Raw genomic sequence first — 26733 nt, 5'->3', positions numbered from 1 at the left:
TAAAAGCGTCAAATCGTCATTTTAATAAATATTCCACGTTTTTATTTGCTTGTTCACTAATTCAGCTGATAAAATATTACAATGCTAAATTCTTAAGTAAAACGGAGCAAATCAAATTTTGCAAAATAGTAGTTAATGTCGGTTGTGTCCAACTAAAACTAACCAAAAATGGCAAGGTCGCCAAAGGATGACCCAAGATACAATGACAACACTTGGAACTATGCAGCGGAAGCCGCAAAGCAATGCACACCTGGCGGTTTAAATGAGAGAAAACCGCCTCAAATACCCACGAACACCGCTCCCATGAACGACAACAACATGTATTCCAACACAAACTTTAGCAACGATATTTTTGTGAACAAAATTCCTTTCAATGTGCAACCACGAGAAACTATGCCGAATGCCGACGAGAAACTGCCTTTCAACAACATGCAGCCGATTCCTCCGGTCAATCGCCAGAATTACGGGAACGCAGTCCTCCGTTTGAGCAATGGACAAGCTGTGAGAGTGTTCTATGATGAAAACAATCAACAACTCATATTCCCGATGTCTAGTCAGTATGAACTATTTAGTCACAATCAGGGGCCTCTCGATATGCCCCTGCAATCGTCCCAAACATCACACTTGTTCACTTTAAACCAAGATTATCCTTCCAATAATAATGTTCACATACCATCCAACACTCCTCCACCGAACTATGGTCAAGAGAACGTTAACCAACCCAACACATTGACGACTGACTTCTTGAAAGTCCTGAGAGACAACTGGGAGCCGAACTCGACAGGTACATACTCACCGTTCGGCCAGAACCATCCCTTGAACCACCCTGACTCTCCTTCATTGAACCTACCGAACAACTTATTGTTAGACAACAAACCTCAGCCTATAAAACCTGAGAACTCTCCAAAAAGAAATGAAAACGGTCCTTTAGCTGACACAAGCAACAAGAAGCGCATTGTTGCTGAAGTAAAGCCAATGAGACCCTCTTACTCAGATGTTCTGGTGAAAAACACGAAAAACAATACTCAGGCTGAAGCTGTGCGTAAAACGAAACCTCAAAATGTTGAAACTAAGCCCTCTAATGTCAAAGCCAACTCCAAACTTGACAAGCCACTGACCAACACCAAGCATGGTGATGAAAACAAACTCAAAAGTGAGAAAAAGCATCAATCTACCATATCTTCTGGTAGTGAGTCTGGTGATGTGAACACAGATGATGCAGAGAAACCGCAAAAGCCATCGAAAAAGTCTAAAAACAAACGTAGCAACATCTCCCGCAAGTGGTCTTCATTGGATGACATCACCAACGAAGAAGACGGAAACTATGAACATGGGAATGAAAGCCAATTTGTGTTCATTGAAAATCAGGAAAAGCCATCGAAGAAGGAAAAGAAAAATGATAAAAAAACTAAAGCTGACAAGAATGTCATGGACAGTGACTTTAAAATTGAAGAGGATGAGCAATCGCAATTTGTTTTCCAGGAGAGTCCGACTGACCCTGCTAAAATCAAGAAGAAAAAGGATGCTCGGAACTACCACAAGGCTAGTAAGCCAGTGCAGGACAAAAAGAAAGCGACTCAGTCGAAAGTGAGACGGAATAAGCCAGGCTACTTGGGTCTAGCTCAGAACTATTTAGAACATTGGGGCGGAGCAACCTGGAAGGCTTTGGTGTGGTTTGCTTATCTAATATCGGACATTTGTGGAATGAGTCTACACTTGCTGTTCGATCTGTAAGTTATTATTAATTTATCAGTTTATAGTATAGTAACATATTATGCTATAATATGTTTTGTTTCCTATTATTTCCTGGATTATGTCATACCTACTTACCTTTTAAAATGTATTAATAAGGAAAATGAAAATGAATCATATTTTGGTACCTAGTTCTATTACATCTTCAATTATTTCATACATTATAAAAATTTTTAATGCCTACTCTAAGTAGAATAAATTTTTGTACCAGAAATAGAAAATAACATAACACAATAGTTTATTACACTTGAAAAATTCGACGGGTTCATCCAGTGTCTAAGTAGCTCAGTTAGAAGAACAGTCGGGGCAAGCAATAGGTCTTGGGTTCGATTCCTGCCTTAGGCAGTTCGACTTTTTCAAGTTATTTATTTAAAAAATATCAAACTTTTTTCTATACTAATATTATAAAGAGGAAAGTTTTAATGCAAAATGCAGAATCAATTAACTATTTTTAAACTTGCTATTTCTAGTTGCACATCAGCCTTCACGCAGACGTATGTGAGCTCGCAAGCAGTATGGAGGTCCACCAAGGATTATGTATACAAGATGAGAGACAACAAGTACTTGCTGTACATAGATAGAAAATTTGGACACACGCGCTTCGGGTTTTGGAGGAAATTGAAGTGGTTTAAAAAAGGTGAGGAAAATGTTCATGTTCAGTCCCCTCTTTCCCACTGGGCACTTAGGGCACGTGCCCAGGGCCCCGCGACCGAGGGGCCCCCCGTCTGCTCAAAAGACCTTTCTCCAGATGATAAGGGCCACCCTTGATCCTTAAGTGCCCAGGGCCCCTAGTAGGTTAAAGACGGCCCTGTTCATGTTACTTCATCGTCATCATTTCAGCCATAGGATGTCCACTGCTGAACATAGGCCTACCCCAATGATTTGAAAGAAAGAAAGAAAAAAATAAATGGTTGGTAGTGGCCTCGGTGGCCTGCATCCATCCTTAACGTAGAAAATATGATTGATTGCATTATTACTATGTTATTTTTAACTTCTTATTATTGTTAAAGTTAAGGACATAATATGAAGTACAAACTGACATTTATCTCTATCAAGCAAACCACAAAACACCAAAATACTTATTTATAATACATATTTCCCTCCCTACAAAGTACAATAATACAGTAAACTGTTTTCAAGTAACTGATAATAATATTGAATTTACTTTGCTGCTATGTACTTTGTTGATAGGCTTATCAATCGGCTCATTGTGCCACTGATCTAAAATTGTATATTAACACAGACTACTTTTTATTACTACTAAATTGTACAGTCAAAATTTTGTACAAAAATGTACAGTCCGAAGTAAATTAGCTACCCATAGACTAATTACATTTTTATTACTACTAATTTGTACAGTCAAAATTTTGTACAAAATTTGTAGAAAAATGTAGTCTGAAGTAATTTAGCTACCCATTTTTCGTTTTTCTCTCGCTCTCATCAAATGGCGATCCTTTACGATAGAACAAGATGACATGACCAGAAATGGGTAGCAGGTAGTGTGGCTCATAGTACATACAAAAATACAAAAACAGCGTTAGAGAGTAACAGGGTAGATCCGCCGATTTTATTCCGCGGGATTTATTTTACGTTTTTTGAAAAACTTAACAGGGATGCGTGCAAACTAGCTTAAACTGAAAGGTTAAGCAATAAGCTTTTTAGATCAGTGTGAGGCCCTTAGATTCAATCGTGATTTTAGAAGTAACAAGCGTCCAAATATTTTTTCACAAAATGGTAATGACGTTTTCCTAATGGTAATGATTTTATTAAAATGGTAATGATCTTATGTTAATGGTGATGACGAAATATATTTTATAGTAATACATTAAATTAAAATTACTTAAAAACTAAAATTTAAATATAATTGTTTAGCTAAACACCAATTTTATCTATGTTATTTTCCTAGCTAAGCACGTACCTATTAAAGAATGGGTTGGAAATAAAAATAAATGTATTCAATATTTTAATGAATTTATTGAATTTGGAAATTTTTTTTACGTTCCTAATATTATTCAGAATCAGAAAAAATATAAGGTGTTATTTTTTGTACTGATCATACTTTACCAACGCATCTAATAAAATCATACAAATACAACCCAAGTGTTTTTAAAAAAAAATTCAGGCTAGTTTTTGTTTTTACTTTTCCTAACAAAAAAAAGATATTATTTTTACAACCATCCTGTCTTCACTCACTGCCTCTCTCTCTTTCTTTACTCATTTCATTCATACGAGTACGAACAATGGCCGCGCGCATTCATTCAACGTTCACACACATAAAGGTTAGATTACACTAAACCTACGTTACCAAAAATTATCACTCGTGAGTATGTACGATGTTACGTCATGTTAATAGGTACTACGCGCTGGGAGAAACAAAATCTAGCTACATAAGTAGGTAAATAAGTGTATTTTCATTAGTGTAATAGCGGGGGACTTTTCCAACGAACCGAGGCGAATCATCCGCGTTAAACTAGAAATTTAAAAAAGGATAGAAATTGGAATTCAATATCTACGGTTTCGTAATGCCTACGCAATTTATTTAGAGACGTAATAAAAAATTGATAGGTACATACCTATTACTACTTCGCTTCGCTTCAGTGGAAATGCACCCTAATATTGAATATGAATAGATGTTGTAAATAAAACTCACTGATCAATTTTCCTGGTTTTAATTCCTAAATTATGATTTGCCATCACACTTTAGATTCATTGATTTTACTTATTCACACATTTACCTATTTTGAATGTTGTTATTTAAAGTTCCTAGGTTATTATTACACTAATCACAATACATTTTGAACGTCAAGCCTTTGTTGAATGTTCACGTAAACACTGTCTTGCACTGTCTAATCTAGCCACGATCGAATTGAGGTAATGCTTTCGGGCTGCACACTTGCTTGCTGTTCACTAGACACCACGTCGGATGTTGTATTCACAATTCGCGCACTAACTTTTTTACGGAAAAAGTCCCTTTCGCGTAAACAAGCACTCATCTGTCCAAATCACACTGTAGGTATGTACCTAGGTAGACTTCCGCAATAACCATCGATAGAACTAGGTCGCGGTCGTGGCCCTCTGGCAACAACTCCTTGATAAGGCATTCCGTATTTTTACGCAAAAGCCGCCGTCGGTGATTGAAATTGAAATCCAGAACTTCGTCCTCGAAGCGCACGGAATCTCGTCAAGTCAGGATACGGCTGCGCTCCCTGAAGCGCTGCGCGGCTCCCAAACAAGCAAGGTATGAAGGTTTTCGACTCGTCAATGTTTCTCGTCGGCCAGTTAGTGTGCCCGAAACATAATTTCACCTGCGTTTTGTTATTGATCAAGCGCGGCATTGTAATAAATCACACATACACTGCAATACGTTTGGGCGCATTGGACGGACTGGGACGATTATTTATGTTGTTGCGCTCCCGCATGCCGATCGGCGGCTCGGCGCGGGCTGTGGGCGCGGAGCGACTGGCAGCGAGCGATATCAATATGGCCGACTCACGCGGCGCGGCACGTGGCAGTGGTCGTTGCCCTCGGCCGGCTACTACGATAGTGCGTACAAACGAATACTCACCGCGCTCAAAGGATGATTTATTTTTTTCGAAACATTCTTTGTCGTTTTACTCGAAAACTAGCCTGAATTTTTTTTTAAAAGCACTTGGGTTGTATTTGTATGATTTTATTAGATGCGTTGGTAAAGTATGATCAGTACAAAAAATAACACCTTATATATATTTACACCAATGAGGATTTTGATTGAAAAATATGCCTAGGTACTCTTACTTAGACTTACACAATAGTTAACATACAAGAAATGAATAAAAAAACGTCTTTTCGTAAACTAATAAAAAACCTTCTCATTTAAAAACAAAGCTTAAAGAACAATGGGACAAAACGTCCCCAGAACTGTAGCACTTTAATACCTACCTTGTATGATAGACCATGCTAATACCCGACCGATCTCTCTAGCTACAATCACGGCAAAGGTCCTTGACAGTGTGCTTGACTCTCTACTAGATAAATATTTAAAATCACATAATGCTCAATTCGGGTTTAAGCCTGGACTGTCGACCGAGAGCGCCATCCTTAGTCTTAAGCACACTGTCAGGTACTACACGGATCAGGGGACTTCCATTTACGCATGCTTCCTCGACCTCTCCAAGGCGTTCGATCTTGTGTCTTATGACATCCTTTGGGATAAGATGAGGAGGCAGGGCGTCCCGTCAGAAGTATCACAAATATTCCATTATTAGTATGCTAACCAGATTAACAGCGTAAGATGGGCTAACGTTTTTTCTGAGGAGTATGGGTTGCAGTGCGGGGTGAGACAGGGTGGGCTGACGTCTCCCAGGCTTTTCAACCTATACGTAAATGACCTCATTGTTGCCCTTAGCAGTATGCGTATCGGATGCTGGGTAGATGGTGTTTGTATCAACAACATAAGCTACGCTGATGATATGGTACTGCTGGCGCCAACAATGGGGGCTCTCAGAAAGATGGTGGGTGTGTGTGAAGCGTATGCTAAATGCCATGGCTTATTTGTATAATGTGAAGAAGAGCGAATACATGGTATTTAAGGCCGCCAGTAAATGTCCAAACGTGGTACCCGACCTCTTGCTGAATGGGGTAAAGTTAAACAGAGTCACTAAATTTAAATATCTCGGACACTACGTTACTGATGACCTTAAAGATCATGTTGATATCGAGAGGGAACGAAGGGCGCTGGCAGTAAGGTGTAATATGTTGGCTCGCAGGTTTGCCCGATGTAATGACCATGTCAAGATCACTCTGTTTAAAGCATACTGTCAGAGTCTATCACGGGAAACCTATGGACCACGTACTCGCAGAAATCGCTTGGCGTCCTTCGGGTCCAATATAACAACGGTTTCAGGGTGCTGTTGGGCTTGCCTCGCTTCTGCAGTGCTTCGGAAATGTTTGCTCAGTCGCATACTGACGGCTTCTTTGCTGTCCTATGCAAGAAGACTGCCTCGTTGCTCAGTAGGATACGGGCGAGCCCCAACAGTATCCTGAAGACCGTGGCGGAGAGGTACGACTCTCCTATTATCCGACATTTCCTTCGGCTACTTCTTACCGAACGGGTTGGATAATTAGTGGTATGTTATAATAAGTAAATTACTAACATAGTTGTATAAGGCACCCATTTACTAGGGCATGCAATTCGGATATCCGGATATCCATATTATTCGGATATTCGCCACATTTATTATTCGAATAGCATCTATAATTATTCGGTCTTTTCGAACAATACGAATACGCCTTTCCTATTAAAAACTTGTGTAAAAATATCTGCCGCAAACTACTTAATAAAACTTAAAACTATTAAAACTGCAGGCAAGAAGTTAGCGGTAAGGTTAGATGAATGGACAAGTGCGCGCAATCGCAGATATTCCTTCAAGTGCCAACCAATATTCGCGAAAAAGGTTAAAGTGCCAGGCATATGGTTTCCGATGGTGCTAGTGTTATGGTGTAGTTATCTCCTGTTGTAATGAGATTTTTTGACCGTAGTAAATCAGCAGGAGTCTAGTGACTCAGTTGCCCTCAGTGGTCATGGTTTCTCAACTGTCCTGGAATCTACTAAGGAGACTCCTGACACTAGCTCTTTGCAGTCTGCTGAATAGGAAGCCTTCAATGGTCATGAGTTGTTGGACTGATGAGTTTGGATGATTTGAAAGTTTATCCTTACTTGTAGCGGAGTGTGTGGCTTTTTATTTCCTCTCTGACTGTGGGCAATGGCAAGTCCTGATAGATGAGCCTGTTGCTGATACTCGTATACCACGGTATTTGGTAAATCAAACGTAAGGCTTTTGTCTGGAAACGCTCGATTATGTCGAGATTGGAGTTGGCAGCTGTTCCCCACAGCTGAATCCCGTAGGTCCAGATAGGTTTAAGGATAGTTTTGTAGACCATAATTTTGCTACAGACTAGTGTTCAGCTGTGACTAAACTCCGACAAGCCACATCATGTTTCTTAGTTTGGCATCTAGGTGCTTCCTCTTTGTCCATGTATGCTTTCTCCATTAAGTTTAACCGGTGGGCAGGAGTTTCTTCTGAGAGTGAAGGTTACATGAACATGCACAGATTTTTCTCCGTTTGATACGCCATGAATGGTACCATTTCTCCATTTCCGTCAGGCTTTCCTGGAGATAGAGTGAGGCCGTGACTGGATCGTCGTGTGTTGCCATTGTTACATAGTTACATTGTCGTCAGCAAAGGTTCCTGTGAATGTATTTGCAGTTGTTGGCAGGTCTGCGGTAAACAATAGGTATAGCACGGGCCCCAAGACACTAACCTGGGGTATACCGGACGTTATATTGCATAAGGCAGAACAAGAGTCTCCAGATCTGCCTTCAAAGCATCTGTCTTTCAAATACGACCTAAGTATTTCGTAGATCGGACATGGGAGGTTCTGTTTCAGTTTTTACATGAGCCCTTTATGCCAGACCTTATCGAAGGCTTGACTTATGTCCAAGAACGCAGCTGAGCAGTATCGTTTCTTTTCTAGTGCTTCTTGTTTATGGTTCTGTGGATCTGTTCAGTTGTAGAGTGTCTTTCCCGGAAACCAAATTGGTGTTCAGGTAGCAGATCACCGATGTGGGGCTTCATTCGTTTGAACAGTATTTTTTCGAATACCTTCGATAACAGCGTTTTTTTTTTCAAGTAGATATTTATTATGATTATGAAGTTAGACGATTGTATTAAGCAAATTGATCCTTATTAAAATGATTATAGACAAAAAAGTGTTTCTTTTAATTTACATTATATTGAAAATAGCAGTATTCGAAAAAATCGTTTTATTCGAAGTATTCGAATACCATAAATTTTAGTATTCGAAATATTCGAATACCAATATCGAACGAATAATGCATGCCCTACCATTTACTAACCATGTGGATCATTGTTATCTTTAAATGAATAAATTGAATTGAATACTATAATTTTATTATAATGACAGCTCAAGTGTGACATGTCTCAGAAAAGTTATATCAAAAATAAAAATTCATAAGCAACCCTGAAAAAATACATACAAAATCACTTTTGACCAACTTCAAAGGGCACGACAGCTTGACCCCGGGACAATTCGACCCCTGTGACAACTCGACCCCTGCTACAACTCAAACCCTGCGACAACTTGATTTTTTTCAACACTCAACACTTAACTTACTTCAAAATAATGGTTTCACGACTGCTGGACAGTGGCGGCGTAGCATGGGTTGGCACCCGGGGCATAGCACAGCACAGCATCCCCCGTCATAAGTCCTTAATGTAAGTAAGTTGGGTATACATATAGTGGGGAGGTAAGACACCCCAAAATGGTCTGGTGCACCCCCTCTTTTGGGTTACCGATTGAATGAATGAAAGGTGTTAGTTCCAATGAGCTATATGATACTAATCGCAACACCCCCCCCCAATCATGGCATATCCTCGTTATACTAGCGCCAGTGAGTACTAATCTGCGTGACTTTTGTCACCCCCTGATGAGTGGCACCCGGGGCGGACCGCCCCCCCCTTACGCCGCTAGTGGCTGGACCCTACGACTGCTTAACCCTACGACCACTAGTACAAGTTGTCGGAGGGTTCGCCTCCGACAACTTGTACTTGTGACCCTGTGACAAGTCGAACACTGTGACACGTCAACCCCTGCGACTACTCTGAGCATTTATTGTAGATACAGTTCAGGCATTGATTGATGGAGCTAAATGGTTTACAATAAGTATCATAGTTGAATATTTTGGACTTGTCGTAGGGGTCGAGTTGTCCGGGTCAAGTTTTTGTAGGGTCGAGCTTCGTTTAAAGTAGGTTAAAATTAATTTAATCTTGTTATCGCAGGGGTCGAGTTGTCACAGGGGTCCAGTTGTCGAACTGTCGTAGGGAACCTACGACAGTTCGACCCCGATGACAACTATGATACTTATTGTAAACCATTTAGCTCCATCAATCAATGCCTGAACAGAATCTAGAATAAATGATCAGAGTAGTCGCAGGGGTTGACGTGTCGCAGTGTTCGACTTATCACAGGGGTCGAGTTGTAATAGAGATCGACTTGTCGCAAGGATCGAGGTGTCCAGGTCGAGTTTTCTTAACGCTCAAGCAGTCGTGATACCGTTTGAAGTAGGTCAAAAGTAATTTAATCGAGTTGTCGCAGGGGTCAAGTTGTTGGAGGGTTCGAGTGGTCGTAGGGTTCAGCTGTCGTATGGTCCAGCAGTCGTGAAACCATTTGAAGTAAGTCAAAAGTGTTGAGTGTTGAAAAAAATCAAGTTGTCGCAGGGTTTGAGTTGTCGCAGGGGTCGAGTTGTCACAGGAGTCGAATTGTCCCGGGGTCAAGCTGTCGTGATACCCATTGAAGTCGGTCAAAAGTGATTTTGTATGTATTTTTTCAGGGTTGCTTATGGATTCTTATTTTAGATGTAACTTTTTTCTGAGACATGCATGTCACACTTGAGCTGTCATATTATAATAAAATTATAGTATTATCATGTACTATCATATTATAAGGTAGGTATTAAAGTGCTACAGTTCTGGGGACGTTTTGTCCCATTGTTCTTTTAGGAAACCATTCATAGTCATCATTACCATATACAAAGTGTCATCACCATAAGCCTAAATGATATGGTAATGATGTTAATGGTAATGACGAAAACGATTTTAAAATTATATAAAAATAATTGTCACCACTATTGGGACACCTCAATATCGCCATTTTTTTATTGTAATCACATGCTACAAAGTGCTAATTATTAGAAAAATATCGATATATAAAACTTACCAAATCGCACAAAATGGGAATGACGCGAGCCGATGACAAACTGCGAGTGTCTCTCGTTTTCGGAGTTTAAAAAGTCTCGGAGCTGCGTAAATTTTACGTGCATTCTGTTCTGTTACGAGCAACGAATTGAAGAGTGGGACGCGCGGACACAAGCGGGGATAAGTCGCGTCGCGGCCACATTAAAGAACCTTTGATGCTGCCGCGATGGCTATGACGATTTCTCGTGACAATATTTCAATTCATGATTCCATTTTATTGGCTAATACGATTTCAATATAATTTTGTTATTTTGTCACGGTAAATATGTACATTTTAAATTTATAATCAAAATCTGGTCTGTGTATAGGTAAAGTAAAAAAAATTAAAAGACAACGGCAAAGGTCAGTATTTTTACTGTGATGGTAATGACGTTTAGTGCGTGTTTTCTTGATTATCGAAATAACTTGAAGTATTTAATCAATATGGATCATGGCGCCTTATGTGGAAACTTGTATGAATCGTTATTCAGAAGTTTAATTTACCAGAACTACAACAGTTTTTTTTTTATCGATCGGAACATAAGTTTTTTACTGTTTCGCGGATTTACCCAACAGCCATTGGCATATCTAGGGTTCTTTTTCAGGCCCCTGATATGCCATTTCAGGTGGGGGGAGGGTGCTATTAGTATCATATATTTTATAGCTCATGAGTTAGCACTATCAACTATAATCTTCAAATCAGTAGCCTAACTTTCTTGACCCTTTTTTTACGATAGAACCTTTTTTTTTTTGCAAAATCTAAAAAAAAATGTTTTTTTTCTTCAGCAGAAGTTGAGCCTGACACAGGGAATGATTCAACGAAACTGAACGCCAATATACCGTTGCCAGCTACCGGGGAAGAGGCGATGAAGAGGCTGCTTGCGTGCAAAGGAAAGGACCCTTACAGGTAAAGCTCATAGAGTCCATATTAAAGGCAAGCTACTGCGCACTTGGCAGCCGTGACGTCACATCGACGCTGTGATACGGATGAGGCGAACGCGGGGAGGTGTGCGGGTGAGTGCGAGGGAGAGTCGCATTCAACGAGGTACGCAGTTAGCTCGATCGGGTTGTATATTCGGGACATGTATATGAATTATATTCTGTTGCTGTGCCTTTAAATCAATAAAATAAAAAATTACAAGTTTTCTGGCTTTCTAGGTCTAATTATAAAGAATTTGAATAAAAACAAATTACCTACATGCGTATGCACTGTATTCTGTTGCTGTGATTTAAATAAATAAACAAAAAATGACAAGTGTCCTGACTCCTGGAAAGGGTCTACAGAAAAAAAACATTACCCTTCCAGTAGGTTTTAAAAAACGCTGCTCATTCTAGAAGACATTGTAAAAGAACATCAATATTTCTTCGCTACTTTACACCAATATGTCTGCCATATTGCCGCTATATTGGACGCAATTATTATCTTTTTTCCTTCACAACCCTCAATATTGTTTTGTAACCATTATCTATTCCAATCCAAAGTGTATATAACTATAGTGGACGCAATATTCTCTTTCTTTTCCTCACCAATCCTTTTTCATCCATTCTACATCTACCCAAAGTACCAAAAAAGTTTTTTTCCTGCCATATTGCCACTATATAGGACGCAATATTGTATTTTTTCTTAGGAAAAAAAAATGGGCCAATATTGTTTTGTAACCATTTGATCTCATAATCATTATTATTATCATTTATTTATCTATCTATACCTATTCAAAGAACCAAAAAAGCTGCTTTCTTCCAGTATTCTAGGCGTGAGCGTCCACTGCACCGACGAGGAGATCAAGCGGTACTACCGGCGGCAGGCCTTCCTGGTGCACCCCGACAAGAACCAGCAGCCGGGCGCCGAGGAGGCCTTCAAGATCCTGCAGCACGCCTTCGACCTCATCGGGGAGCCGGTGAGACTTTGAACCTTATTCAATTGGCATAAGGTTTACAATAATTAACAGGCGTGGGCACCAGCAACTGGGCGCCCTGGAGGCGACATTAATTACCTCTGAATAGGTCTTCAAGATCCTGCAGCACGCCTTCGACCTCATCGGGGAGCCGGTGAGACTTTGAATCTTACCCCCTTAATATAAGGTTAAATATGGATAGACAGCAGCCGGGACGCGCTGAAGACGTGTTCAAGATACTTCAGCACACCTTCTACGTCATCGGGTGCCGGTGAGACGTCTTTGAATCTTACCCCCTTGCCATAAGGACAGCAGCCGGGATGCACTGAAGAGGTGTTCAAGATACTCCAGGACCAACACACCTTTGATCTTATTAGAGAGCCGGTGAGACGACTTTCAACCTTATCCCCTTGTCATAAGGGCCATACATGTGTCATGAGCTTCACAACAAGTATTAAGCGTAGACACCAGCAGCCGGGCGCCGAGAAGGCCTTCATGATACTCCAACACGCGTTCGACGTCATCAGGGAGCCGGTTAGACGACTCTGAACCTTATCTACTAGCAATAAGGTATTCCAGTCGTAAGCGTCCACTGCACAGACGAGGAGATCAAGCGGTACTACCGGCGGCAGGCCTTCCTGGTGCACCCCGACAAGAACCAGCAGCCGGGCGCCGAGGAGGCCTTCAAGATCCTGCAGCACGCCTTCGACCTCATCGGGGAGCCGGTGAGACTTTGGACCTTATACTCTTACTTTAAGGTTGACATTAAGTAGCACTGAATGGGGCTAAGAGCTGACTTTAAACCTTAGCCGCTTGCCATAAGGTGGTTAATAGGCGTTAAATACTAAAAGCTAGGCGCCGAGGAGGCCTTCAAGATACTACATCACGCCTTCGACTTCATCGGGGAGCCAATGAGAGACTTTGAACCGTATCTACTTGATATATAATCGACTTTTATATGGATAGACAGCATCCGAGACGCACTAAAGAGGTGTTCAAGATACTGCAGCACGCCTTCGACCTCATCGGGAGCCGGTGAGACTTTGAACCTTATGTACTCGATATAAGGTCGACATTTAGACAGCAGCCGGGACTCTGAACCTCCCCCCACTAGCTTAATGATTGACGCTAGCACTGGAGAGACCTTCAAGATACTTCAGCACACCTTCAACCTCATCGGAGAGCCGGTGAGACGACTTTAAACCTTACCCCCTTGCCATAAGGTCAGCATTTATATGGATAGACAGCAGTCGGGATGCACTGAAGAGGTGTTCAAGATACTTCAGGACCAGCACACCTTTGATTGGGTTTTTGGGTCATTGGGTGCCGGTTAGACGACTTTGAACCTTATCTACTTGCCATAAGGTACTCTAGTCGTAAGCGTCCACTGCACAGACGAGGAGATCAAGCGGTACTACCGGCGGCAGGCCTTCCTGGTGCACCCCGACAAGAACCAATATAGGCATAAGGTCGATAATAAGTTTTGCGTAGGGTCCAAAAGTTGGGAACGATCGGTCATCGAAGAGATGGTGAATCAATTTTAAGCCTTACACCCGCTAGTCATAAGGTTGACAATAACTAAATAAGACAAGAACCAGCAGCCGGGCGCCGAGGAGGCCTTCAAGATCCTGCAGCACGCCTTCGACCTCATCGGGGAGCCGGTGAGGCTTTGAACCTTATCTAATATAATAATAATAATAATAATTTATTTTTTTCTCTCACAACATAAATTATGAAAAACATTTCTTATAATATATCTGTTAAACTATAGATTGCATTGTGAGAGCTGGTGCCTATTGTAGATTTAAGAAAATCTGTATTACAGGTCACCAGGCCCACTCTGCGGAATCTATTTTATTAAATAGTTATACATTTAAATAATTAGAAGATTCCTAGAGGTACAGAGTGTTGAGTTCTAATTAAATAGACAGGCTAAACAAAAAATAAAATAAAAAATACCATAAAAATACAATGATATGAGAGTGTGAGTGTGTGTGTGTGTGTGAGCGTGTGTGTGGGTGTGTATGAAGATGAGTAATATAGATATAAGGTCGATAATAAGTTAAATCCTTACACCCACTAGTCATATGGTCGATGAGACGACTATGAACCTTATTTACTAGCTATAAGATTCACAAGAATTAGTGGCGTATAGGCACCAATTGCCGGGTGCCGAGGAGACCTTCAAGATCCTGCAGCACGCCTTCGAACTCATCGGGGAGCCGTTGAGGGACTTTGATCCTTATAGGCTTGATATAAGGTCGACTTTTATATGGATAGAATGCAGCCGGGACGCACTGAAGAGGTGTTCATCAAGATACTCCAAAACCAGCACACCTTTGATCTCATTAGAGAGCCGGTGAGGTGATTTTGAACCTTATCCCCTAACCATAAGGTCGACATTTTGAGCTGCTGGGACACTAAACCTCCTTCCACTAGCTAAATGATTGACGTTGACTGGCACTGAGGAGGTCTTCAAGATACTTCAACACACCTTCGACCTCATCGAGGAGCCGGTTAGACGACATTAAACCTTATCCACTCGCCATAAAATTGTCATTAATTAACCTTTAAACCTTACACACATAACGGTTGATAAAATAACTAAATAAAACAAGAACCAGCAGCCGGGCGCCGAGGAGGCCTTCAAGATCCTGCAGCACGCCTTCGACCTCATCGGGGAGCCGGTGAGACTGAACCTTATCTTTATAGGTATAAGGTCGATAATAAGTTTTGCGTAGGGTCCAAAAGTTGGCAACGATCGGTTAACGAGGAGCTGGTGAATCAATATTAAGCCTTACGCTAGCTAGTCATAAGGTTGACAATACCTAAATAAGACAAGAACCAGCAGCCGGGCGCCGAGGAGGCCTTCAAGATCCTGCAGCACGCCTTCGACCTCATCGGGGAGCCGGTGAGACTTTGGACCTTATACTCTTACTTTAAGGTTGACATTAAGTAGCACTGAATGGGGCTAAGAGCTGACTTTAAACCTTAGCCGCTTGCCATAAGGTGGTTAATAGGCGTTAAATACTAAAAGCTAGGCGCCGAGGAGGCCTTCAAGATACTACATCACGCCTTCGACTTCATCGGGGAGCCAATGAGAGACTTTGAACCGTATCTACTTGATATACAGGGTGTTTCTTGTAAGGTGTCAAGCCGAAGGCAGGTGATAGGTGAGGACTAGACCTATCGATTTCACCCCCATGTATGTTCTACGATTTTTCGTAGTTTAGAAGTTATCGTTAATTTTGTGATTTTTTCAAATTTCATGACCTAGTGGCTTAATTTTTTTTTTATCTTTTTTTTGGGTTGACTTTTCTCAGATTACTTTTTTTTGACAGATTCCCTATTAGTTGCAGATATTTGAAAAAAATAATCACCTTCCTATCTTTGATGCACGATACAAAATTTTTGCTAGAAACATAAAAAATATGCTTTTAGCAAAACATTCTAAAATTTTCAATTGAAATGTATGAGAAAATAAAAGAATTTCCATAGGTCCAAAATAATTTTAAAAACTGCGCAGTTTTCTAAACTTTCATAATAACACAAAAAAACATGTACTTAATAGGCCATTATTTTCTGTAATCGCTCCACTAAAGTGGTAAGTCGGAGATTCCGTTACATGTTTTTGACTTTCTTAGGACTAAGTAATATTTGCAATCCCCTAAGTTTACGATTATGTAGAACACGTTTAGAGACAATAACTGAACAGAACATTTTTTATCCACAACGAGGAAGCTCTTGCCCTTCATCTGACCTGATGGAAAGTTGGAAACTGCTGGATGATCAGCGAGCTTCACCCGGAATCCTAAACCACAGAGGAATTGGCTGTCCTAAATAGGTAGTCTTACCACTAGACCACAGTGGTGATTGTTACTTTACGATTAAATTTGATATACCTACCTATTAGAGTGTGAAAGGAAAGAGAAAGAGTTTGTGTGTGTGTGTGTGTGTGTGTGTGTGTGCGCGCGCGCGCGTGTGTGCGTGTGTCTGTGTGTCTGTGAGAGAGATAGAGCAAAAAAGGGTGTAATGATTTAATTTAAAGTAAATGTTCAAAATGTCCGTCGCTGACCTGAATGCACATTCGACAACGACGCAAAACAATTATTCGTAAATTTACAAAAGCTTCTTGCATTCTAATATGGTTTATCATCAAAATTTTCATTCCCTTTTGTATACCACATGAAGAGCAAGAGCTTCCACGTTGTGGATAAAAAAAATCTTTTCAGTTATTGTCTCTAAATGTGTTCTACATATCGTAAACTTAGGGGATTGCAAATATTACTTAGTCCTAAGAAAGTCAAAAACATGTAACGGAATCTCCGACTTACCACTTTAGTGGAGCGATTACAGAAAATAATGGCCCATTAAGTACATGTTTTTCTGTGTTATTATGAAAGATTAAAAAACTGCGCAGTTTTTAAAATTATTTTGGACCTATGGAAATTCTTTTTTTTTCTCATACATTTCAATTGAAAATTTTAGAATGTTCTGCTAAAAGCATATTTTTTATGTTTCTAGCAACAATTTTGTATCTTGCATCAAAGATAGGAAGGTGATTATTTTTTTCAAATATCTGCAACTAATAGGGAATCTGTCAAAAAAAAAGAAATCTGAGAAAAGTCAACCCAAAAAAAAGATAAAAAAAAATTAAGCCACTAGGTCATGAAATTTGAAAAAATCACAAAATTAACGATAACTTCTAAACTACGAAAAATCGTAGAACATACATGGGGGTGAAATCGATAGGTCTAGTCCTCACCTATCACCTGCCTTCGGCTTGACACCTTACAAGAAACACCCTGTATAGTCGACTTTTATATGGATAGACAGCATCCGAGACGCACTAAAGAGGTGTTCAAGATACTGCAGCACACAAAAAAATTTTTTTGATTTGATTTTTTTGATTTTTTGATAAGGTCGATAATAAGACAGCAGCCGGGACACTAAACTTCCCCCCTTTAGCTAAAAGATTGACGTTAACTGGCATTGAGGAGGCCCTAAAGCAGCCTTCAACGTCATCGGGTGCCGGTGAAACGACTTTGAACCTTACACGTATGCCTTAAGGTTTGACATTAAGTGGCGCCGAGAAGACCTTAAAGCTACTACAGCACGCCTTCGACGTCATCAGGGAGCCGGTGAGACGACTTTAAACCTTACACGCTTGCCTCAAGGTTAGACACTAACTGGCGCCAAGGGTGACCAAGATACTCCAGCGCACTTTTGATCTCATCGGGAACCCGATGAGACGACTTAACCTTATACACTAGCTATAAGGTCGATATTAAGTTTTGGGTAGGCTGCAAAAGTCCATCGAGCGGATTTTTATACAATATTGTTAGTAAATAAAGTAATTTCTACCCCCAGGAACGAAGGGAAGCGTACGAGAGACGCGCATTAGAATCGCGACACGTGGAAGCGGCGTGGAGCGAGCTCAGTCAACTGTTGGCCCAGCTTCATGACAAAATGGAGTTTGCTGCCAACACTATAAGGTATATTTTGCAATGCTTATAAAACTAAAAAGTTGTTACAACTTGAAATTAAACTTGTCTCGTTTATATCATTTGAGCATCAGCAGAGTGGCTTACTTTGGTTCTCTTTCAGTATATTTATGTGATAGATATCCAATGGTTCAGCTGCCACATTCATAATAAAAAACCTTTATTCAAGCAAAGATTACGTCTATGATTGTTTTACTGACTTTGTTGTAATTGCTAGTCAACTGACCAACAAACTAGGTACCTGTCTATTCTATTGGAGACTGGAGTGTGAGGCTTGAGATTAAATGGCGTTGTAAACACTTTATGCTCGTTAACAAGTAAACACTTGAGTTTTTTACTGTCTCAGCAGTAGCCTCACATGACTATCGGCGTCCATTAACTCAACCTCCTCCCCCGTCCGTCACCTCGTTACTCATACATTATATGACTCAGATATTGTATGACTCAAACAACGTATGGCTCAGCCATAACATGGCTCAGCCATGACATGGCTCAACCATCACATGGCTAATTGTCCCCCGTTGCAGATGCACTAATTGCGGGCGGCGGCACAAGCGCGTGGCGACGGATCGGCCGTGCTACGCCGCTCGCTACTGCTCTCAGTGCAAAATCCGACACTCCGCTAAAGAGGTAAGTGTCATAATAACACATTTAAAAATATTATTAACGCTTAAACGAGATTAACATTGAATTTGAACCTTAAGACAAAGTAATAATTATTAAGCCTTAACGGCATTTTTCCTCACGTTGCTGGACAGCTTGAAAATAAAGCATAGTGTTTGTCGTTTTCTTAGGAAGTGATGGATCTGTTACGTAGTACACTAGAAACCTGATTTACTGGCTCAATTATAAAAGCAGGGATATTCCGGATAAAATCAAACAATAATTAACTTTTTGGAGTTCCGTAGTCCTGACAAGGAACCCTTACAGTTTCGTCATGTCTGTCTGTCCGTCCGAGGTTTTGCCTGGCGACAGTGGTAGGATAAAATTTAGAAAAAAAAATTGTTTAGGGTAGCTCCTCTACATTCAAAGTGGGGATGAAATTATTTTTCATCTTCTACCCCATCGTGTGGGTAATCGTTGGATAGGTCTTTTAAAAAGACTTAGGGGTTTCTAATGCCCGTTTTCACCATCAATCCCTATTTTTTAAGTGACCTATATGAAAACAAAATTCCTGTTTTGTGTTACTAGAGGGCTCACTTAAAAATTAGGGATTGATGGTGAAAACGGGCATAAGATTATTTTTCTTTAAATCGAAATCCGTTTGCAAAGTATTAGTTTAAAGTGCCAATTTTTGTTCGGGTAGCGTGTCCATCTAAAAAAAAATTCTAATGTAACTCATTAGTAATCTGCGCTTTAAGAGTAGGCGCACACCGTTGATTTTTAGTTGACCGATAATTGTGCCCGATTTTAAATTGTATGAAGAATCGGCCAAATCGAATCGGCGTAGTGTGCGCACTCCCATACATGCCCATACTGATCAACTGCCCGACTAAACTATCGGCCGACGAAAAATCAACGGTGTGCGCCTACTCTAACCAGGCATGTTCATCTCCGCGAGTTTACATCGAAAACAAAACACGCACGATGGCCCACCTACAGGATACTATTTGACAAGGCCTCACATACGAGCGAACATTGACTCACGCACGCGTATTCTTGTGTATGATGGAAGAAAATAAAGAAAATGGTGTACTAAATACTGTGCAGTATTTAACTGCCTAAATAATAATAAAAACACAGAATGTACTTTTTTAAGTTGCCTCAAGACACTCAGAGATAAATAAGTAGTTAATATTATTCATGATAATTAAATCATGTATTTCCTCCGCCATTTTCCGCAGTTTGGCACCTCACGTCACATCATTTTACCGAAGTCAGCCCTATAGCTTCGGCGCAGTGCCGATCACTGACGTTTGTCAACAAAATGGTGCTTGACTCTTTAGACAGGCTAAATTACACCATATTGTTAATGACATTGAGCATACATTTTTTTAAATACCTTCGCGAAGTAAAACTTCTGTACGTAGTACTTATTATTATTCTGTGCTCTAACCCGTGTTATTAACTGTCACGGTGACGTGTCGTCAGGGCGACATCTGGGCGGAGTCGAGCATGCTGGGGCTGCTGGTGATGTACTACGCCTGCATGGACGGCGCCGTCTACCAGATCACGCAGTGGGCCAGCTGCCAGGTACGTGCAATAGTCAACATTTCAGCCATAGGACGAACGCTGCTGAACTTAGGATAGAATAGTAAACGTTTTATTTGACAGAAAGACTCGTCGACCTGACCTATAGTAAAATTTCTTCGAACTTTTTTCTATCCATTTTTTTTTCTTTCTTTGCTTCTGTGTATAATTAAAATTTGTTAAATTTTATACCCCTTGGTTACATAGAGGTGAAAACTATAGGCTTTGACCAACTACATTGTATCTATGCAATTTATATATTTGTAAGCTGTTTGTTTTCTGAATAAAACAAAACAAAATAAATAAAATAGAAAGGTATACAAGCAAGATATAGTCCGGTCGCCGAGCACGTAGAATTTCGTCCAATGACCCCAAGCTACACACCCTTATCGCTCGCGCGTAATTATATTGCTGTCGCGGCTGTGCGACGGGCGGCCGCAGTGAGTGTGCGAGCGCGACAGCAACATAATTACGCGCGAGCGATAAGGATGGGTAGCTTGGGGTCATTGGACGAAATTCTACGTGCTCGGCGACCGGACTATACATACGGAGTTGAGATAGACAACTGCTTGTGCCCCTCTGACAAAAAGACTCAGCATACGTCAAGACCGCTAGAGCTTGTCTCGAAACGGATTTCAGCGGGGACAAATTAGGCTTCCCCCAATTATTTCCATAATGACCGGTTGATAGCGGATATGCATCCAACACCTTTATGAGGTCGTCTGTTCACCTTGTGGGTGGACGTACCTTGCGCTTTCCGGCACAACTCGACAACTTTTCTGCCCCAACGGCCAACAGTTCTATGAGCTATTTATAAGATAGAAAAAGGCTTAAATACGCCTAAATTTGAATAAAATAAATGTTATTTATAACAATGATCGTCTTATCGCAGAAAAAGAACCTAAAACAGTTGCGGCCAGACTGCCACGTGGTGCAGTACCGCATAGTGCTGGGCAACAAGGCGGCTGCCGCCGACCTCAGCCAGCCGCCACACGCAGGGTGAGTTCCCACACGTATTGAACCTTTATAAGGCAGAGGGAATATAGTTCCCACCTTATTTTGAACCTTATTCGCTTGTCTATAAACCGGTGGATCTTAACCTTTCAGTCACTACGGACCATTTTACCAAATTTCTGTCTTGTCAGGGACCACTTTTTTTTTTCAAAATCCTATAAAAAGGGAGTTCGATTTCTCGCCCACTGTGCGCCGTTTGCGTTGTGTTGACTCGACTCATCGAGATGTCTTCGCGGACCACCTGGAATGCCTCCAGGGACCACCAGTGGTCCGCGGACCACCGGTTAAGAACTACTGCTATAAACAATGAAAATTTTGACTATGCTATGACTGTTAAAGGGTTAACGTGAATAACGCCCGTATTCATAAACATTACTATAAGGTCTCACAGTGCGCGTGGACGCACTGGGTGTCACACGAACCAATCGCAGAGCTCTATTCAAAGCTGTGCGTTCGATTTGCTGCTTCACTTAAGCAAGCATCGTTTGTGAATACGGGCGCAGGTATCGTGAGTAAGGGAGACCGAGGAGAGTTGAGACATTGTCGATTTTTTGGAACTTTTGAACTATCTACTAGCGAGCTCGTAACAAACAATACGCGTTTTTTAGTTCAAGTCTCGAGCTAACAAATACGCGCTATTGCGAGCTCGCTGATAGGTAAAAGGTTTCCAAAAATCGACAATGTCACAACCCTCCTCGTTCTCCCCTAAATACAACCCGGTCGAGTTAACTGCGCACCTGGTATCCGTGACGTCACATTGACGCTGGGTGTGGGAGGGAGAGTCGCATTCCATTAATGTGCGCCGCGCCGTTAGCTCGATCGGGTTGTACTGATTATCCACAAAATACACGGGATATTTGAAGCACTGTCCACACTGTCAAGAATGAACTTTTCATTTTAATTTATCGTCGAACAGAAGATGAGCACGCGCAAGCTAAATCTCAATCCAGAAACTGAGCCATGGACTGTAAAACTGGTACTGACCGATTGAGCTAATTGCGCACCTCGCTGGAATGCGACTCTCCTTGCCGCTTAAACGCAAACTTCCTTGCGTTTGCTCCGTCAGAATTAAGGGGCGAGGTGTGAGTTTACTTCAAACGCAGTCAATATCGAATGCGTTTGACGTAAACTCACACTACGCCCCCAGAACGTCGTGGTAACGTCACGGCTGCCAGCTGCTCAGTTAACTCGACTGAGTTGTATATTTTAATAGGGAATATGCATCGATTTGAAAAGTTAATAAATTATGTATAAATAAACACTTTAGTTAAATCATAGAATTTCTGAAAAACTAGTATTGAAATCGGACTGGAAACAAAAAAGTTACAAGTGTTTAAACTTTGTATGAAAACAACTGAGCGTGACTTGTATGGGACTCTGCGTGTCGTTCTAACAGGACGTCATTGATCATGAGATTTCTAACTTCTATATCTTAAGAGCCATTTTACATTTTCTTGCGAATTTCTAAGATTTTGGAAGCATGAATTACTACCTTAAGCAACACCCAGATATTATTGAATAACTGCGAAAGATAGGTCAATCCTTAGTGTTGACCATTAATGAAACGGATTTACTAAAACTCTTTTGCTTAATTCTCAGTGCCCCATCTCCCACAACCATTTTACGGAAAAATTGCCGCAGTGTCAATTTCAAAGTCCTGTATCTATTATTTATGCTCATATAAAAAGCTTAAAAATATATAGTAATCATCGGACATATATTCTTGTTGTCCATTAATGAAATGGATTCTTGAATTTCACTACCATTATTGAGTAAAATTTAAAAATAATTTGGCAAATTTGAAGATTAACGTCACATTTTGATCGTGGTTTTTGGTTTAAAAACACAGCAATAACTGCAATAAAAGTATCCCAAAATAAAGAATATGCATTATAGAATAGATTTCTACAGTTATTGTTTAAATATTAGTAACCACTTTGTCAAAATATTGATGTGAATATCAGTATAAATTACAATACGCAAGCCGACATCGATTAGTATGGCGCGAGCGCCCGTCAAGGCAGGACCTGTGTCACTTTTCCCGCCATGACGTTTACGTGCGTTCGTGTCGTGAAACGGTGATTTATACGGCGACCAAATACATTTGATATTATGCCGAGAGGTCCCTGTTTCAAGTCGGCCGTTTGGTGTAGTGGTTCGAAACGGACTAATATGCCGAGAGGTCCCGGGTTCGATTCCCGGCCGAGCAGAAACTGAAAGGATGAATTTTTTTGACGGGTCTGAGTGTAACTATGTGTATTATGTATGTATTTATTTTAATAAATAAATTATAAAAAAAAGTATGTAAGTGGTATACTTATCTGTTACGGTTAATGTGATAAATTGAAAATTATGAATAATCGCTGGTTATTATGAATAATTACCGACAGGCTAGGTAAAAGTGATAAATTAATCACATTTATCAGTGATTATTTTATCATGTTATCTTAATACTAACAAATATCATAAAAGAGAACACCGGCTCGTGTACAGCGCTCATGTACAGCCTCACATTTTGAACATTTTGATATTATTTATTAATATAATTTGGCATAGTGAGTTTGGACTGTTTTTTGCGTAACGTTACTTTCCCATAATGCCTATAAAACATTGTTTTGATTTAAAGTGAAAAATAAGTTAAGGAGCGGCGGGGGTGGCCCTTGGGCCACCCCTAAGCCGCCTATTTAGATTTATACACACATAAATGATCTCATATTAATCACATTTACCAAATCATGAGGTAATTATTCATAATAACCGGCGATTATTCATAATTTTCACATTTATCCTATTTACCGTAACATTTATATTTTATGCATAATTAATTTATTAACTTCTAAAATATATTTTATATCCTATTAATACACTGGTCATCATAAAAATCGACCCACCCGCGACAAGCACTTTCAAACGTATGCATCCCCACTTCCCACCAATATTACTATACTATATTACTATTTAAAAGCCTAGTTCTAAACTTCATTTCATTAAAGGAAAGGATTTAACCCCAAAAATGTGTCTGTAGAAGAATCCAGAGTCACTTCTTCAAAAAATAGGTAGTTACGCTTGAGCCAACTTTTATGGCTATAAAACTGTTAAGTTAGGATTAATCGCTATCCATCTGCTAAAGAGGACACGTGAGATCATTATTTGGTTTTATAACCATAAAAATTGGTCTAATTGATCCCAGAGGTGAGCCCAAAGTGAGGTCTTTTTTCAAGTTTTTCAAGTCACATTTATTGTATATGTTAATCGTTTATTAGGAAATTAAATGTGTTTTTTCTTTAAGGATATTTATTGGGCTTTCAAATAACACCAATGTTGTTGGGGAACCATGATTGTGTCAGTAGAAACGAGTTTTCCTGTAAAACGTAGGTGGGCCGATTTTTGTGATGACCAGTGTAGATGAAGTGCTTCGTATTTTAATAAATTTATTACCTTACTAGGTTAAAAAGGTGTAGAATGTTATTTTGGAGATAACTTGCTTCCATGGAGATAGATGCTAAGTAATGCGCTGAGTTCGAAACTCAGTGTCGCATTAGAAATTCACACACACAAAGAAATCAAAATATTATGTGCTCATTATCCACTCTGGTATTAGTATTTAACGTTCGAATAATCTTTAGTACTATGCAAGCAATGTAAACTGTTTACATTATGACGTCGCTGCTGTCATCATTGCTTTCACAAGCAATATGTTCTGTTTTTGGGCATATTGTTGCGACACCGGCTCAAGGCTCAAGGGGGCGGCTCTTGTCACATCTCCCTTTAGTTTCTGTGATCTGTGCTTGCTTCGAAATTGATGTCAATTAAATATTCCTTAGAGCTTTTGATTTAAATTATTTTTTTATTTTGACACGTGTTTGAAAAATCAAGGTCAGATTGCAAGAAAACGTAACATTGCAACTCGTAAAATTGTAAAGTCTGTATTCGTTCCTAGGATTCCCCTAATACCATCAAATTAAAGATAATTCAAGAGAGTGCAGTTTCCCATCTCATGCTTAGGGGCCACTGTTTAAAATAGCGTGGTTGCATAGAGCCTACAACGGGCAACCACGTGCGCTGCTCATACTAATTTTCGATACAAAAGCAAGTGTTGGCGCCCTCACGAGTTTTAGCGGAGTGCCATATGGTAGCGGGAGTAGACTTAAGGGAAATCTATGCTTCTCCGACGGCCAGTTGTATGTAGCATGCTCCAGAGTATGCGCACAATTCTGGTAAACGCTAGAGATGGATAAGTGTCGCTGTCGCTGGCGACAGGGTCTTCTTGTTCAGGGTTCATGGCGTAGGTCTCAGGCAAAATGAAATCCACTCGTAGAAATTAATAAACTCAGTGTATTCAAGAGAATAATTACACACAGCACTAGAGTCGTATCGGAACTGAGTGAACCAACGGTTTTGCGATAGGAACGTCCGACCCGAGTGATAGTTGAACACAGACTGCCTAGTACTGCTGTGCTGTACTGTAAAGTTTCATCAAAATCTGTTCAGTAGTTTTTGCGTGAAAGAGTAACAAACATCCAGACATCCATTCAAACTTTCGTATTTATAATATTAGTAAGACTAGTAGGAAGTAAGATAGTTAGATGAAATATTTTAGTTTTTGTTTAATAATAATTATTATTATTTATTTATTTATTTCTTAGCTCTGTCTGATAATGGATCTGGAGGAGTTGCAATGCCCACCTCCATTGCAACTCCGTAACAAAACAATAGAACCCCATGGAGTTTGGGCTTGTGTGATTCGCCTTGACGAATACTTCGTTCCTAAATGATATCCAGGGTCCGATGATAGAGCTGTAAGAGGGCATTTTTTTTCACTATGTGACTGTCTTTATTTTGTACTTAATATATATTTTACATATTATACCTATTCGTGTTTCATTATTATTAATCGAAATATAAAAATTTTTGAATGATTACATAAACTCTATTAAAATTTTAAATTAATTTATCAAGTTTTAATACCTTATTCTACCTTAATATTAATAACTTATATCAAGTCTTAATACGGTCACGGCTCAAGATTTTTTTGTCCATTTCGGCGTTCTTTTTACTCTTTTTACGTTGCGTTGACAGTTTGTACCTAAATTCGCGCGGAACTTTTTTGTGAAATGGCTCTTAAGTATCTTTTGAAATTTTTGTTAAAGAAAAGCACTGATTGATTTGATAATGCCAAGGGTACTGAAATGTGAAAAATAAAAAAAACCTTGCATATTCAGTTCAGTATTATAAGCGTCAAAATGTGTAAACATCTTTCTCGTTTTCTTAACGTATGTTTCCTGCAGGCACGAACCAAACTTGGAGGAGTTCCTGAACACTTTGTACCGCGGCGCGCCGCCCGCGCCTGAGCCCGACAAGCGGCGCCGCGCGCGTAAACCTAAGCAGTAAAACCGTTACTATACCGGGTAGGGACAGAATACCGCTTGCTATATCGCTTACACCGGGTTTCCACTATTCCCACCGGCAGATCTCCCGGTCCGGTAAAATCGCCGGAAGGCCTAGCGGCGGTACAAATTGTATGAAGCTGTTCACATTATCCCGGATCCGGCTTTTTCGCCGAGCCCGGCATTTTTACCGAGCGTT

At 40.2% G+C, this 26733-nt stretch overlaps 1 protein-coding gene across 1 annotated transcript; it reads left to right on the top strand.

The window, feature by feature from the left end:
• Positions 1-26733, top strand: LOC135071239 (dnaJ homolog dnj-5). Its single transcript, XM_063965021.1, has 9 exons — positions 1-1730; positions 2223-2389; positions 11334-11451; positions 12289-12442; positions 17810-17934; positions 18471-18573; positions 20035-20136; positions 21026-21132; positions 26436-26733. Exons 1-9 carry the CDS (start codon positions 169-171, stop codon positions 26536-26538), a joined length of 2541 nt encoding a protein of 846 aa, XP_063821091.1. The 5' UTR covers positions 1-168; the 3' UTR covers positions 26539-26733.

This window comes from Ostrinia nubilalis, chromosome 4 (assembly GCF_963855985.1).
Source record: "Ostrinia nubilalis chromosome 4, ilOstNubi1.1, whole genome shotgun sequence".
In the NCBI taxonomy this organism is placed as follows: domain Eukaryota; kingdom Metazoa; phylum Arthropoda; class Insecta; order Lepidoptera; family Crambidae; genus Ostrinia; species Ostrinia nubilalis.
This window is presented reverse-complemented; position numbering and strand designations above follow the sequence as displayed.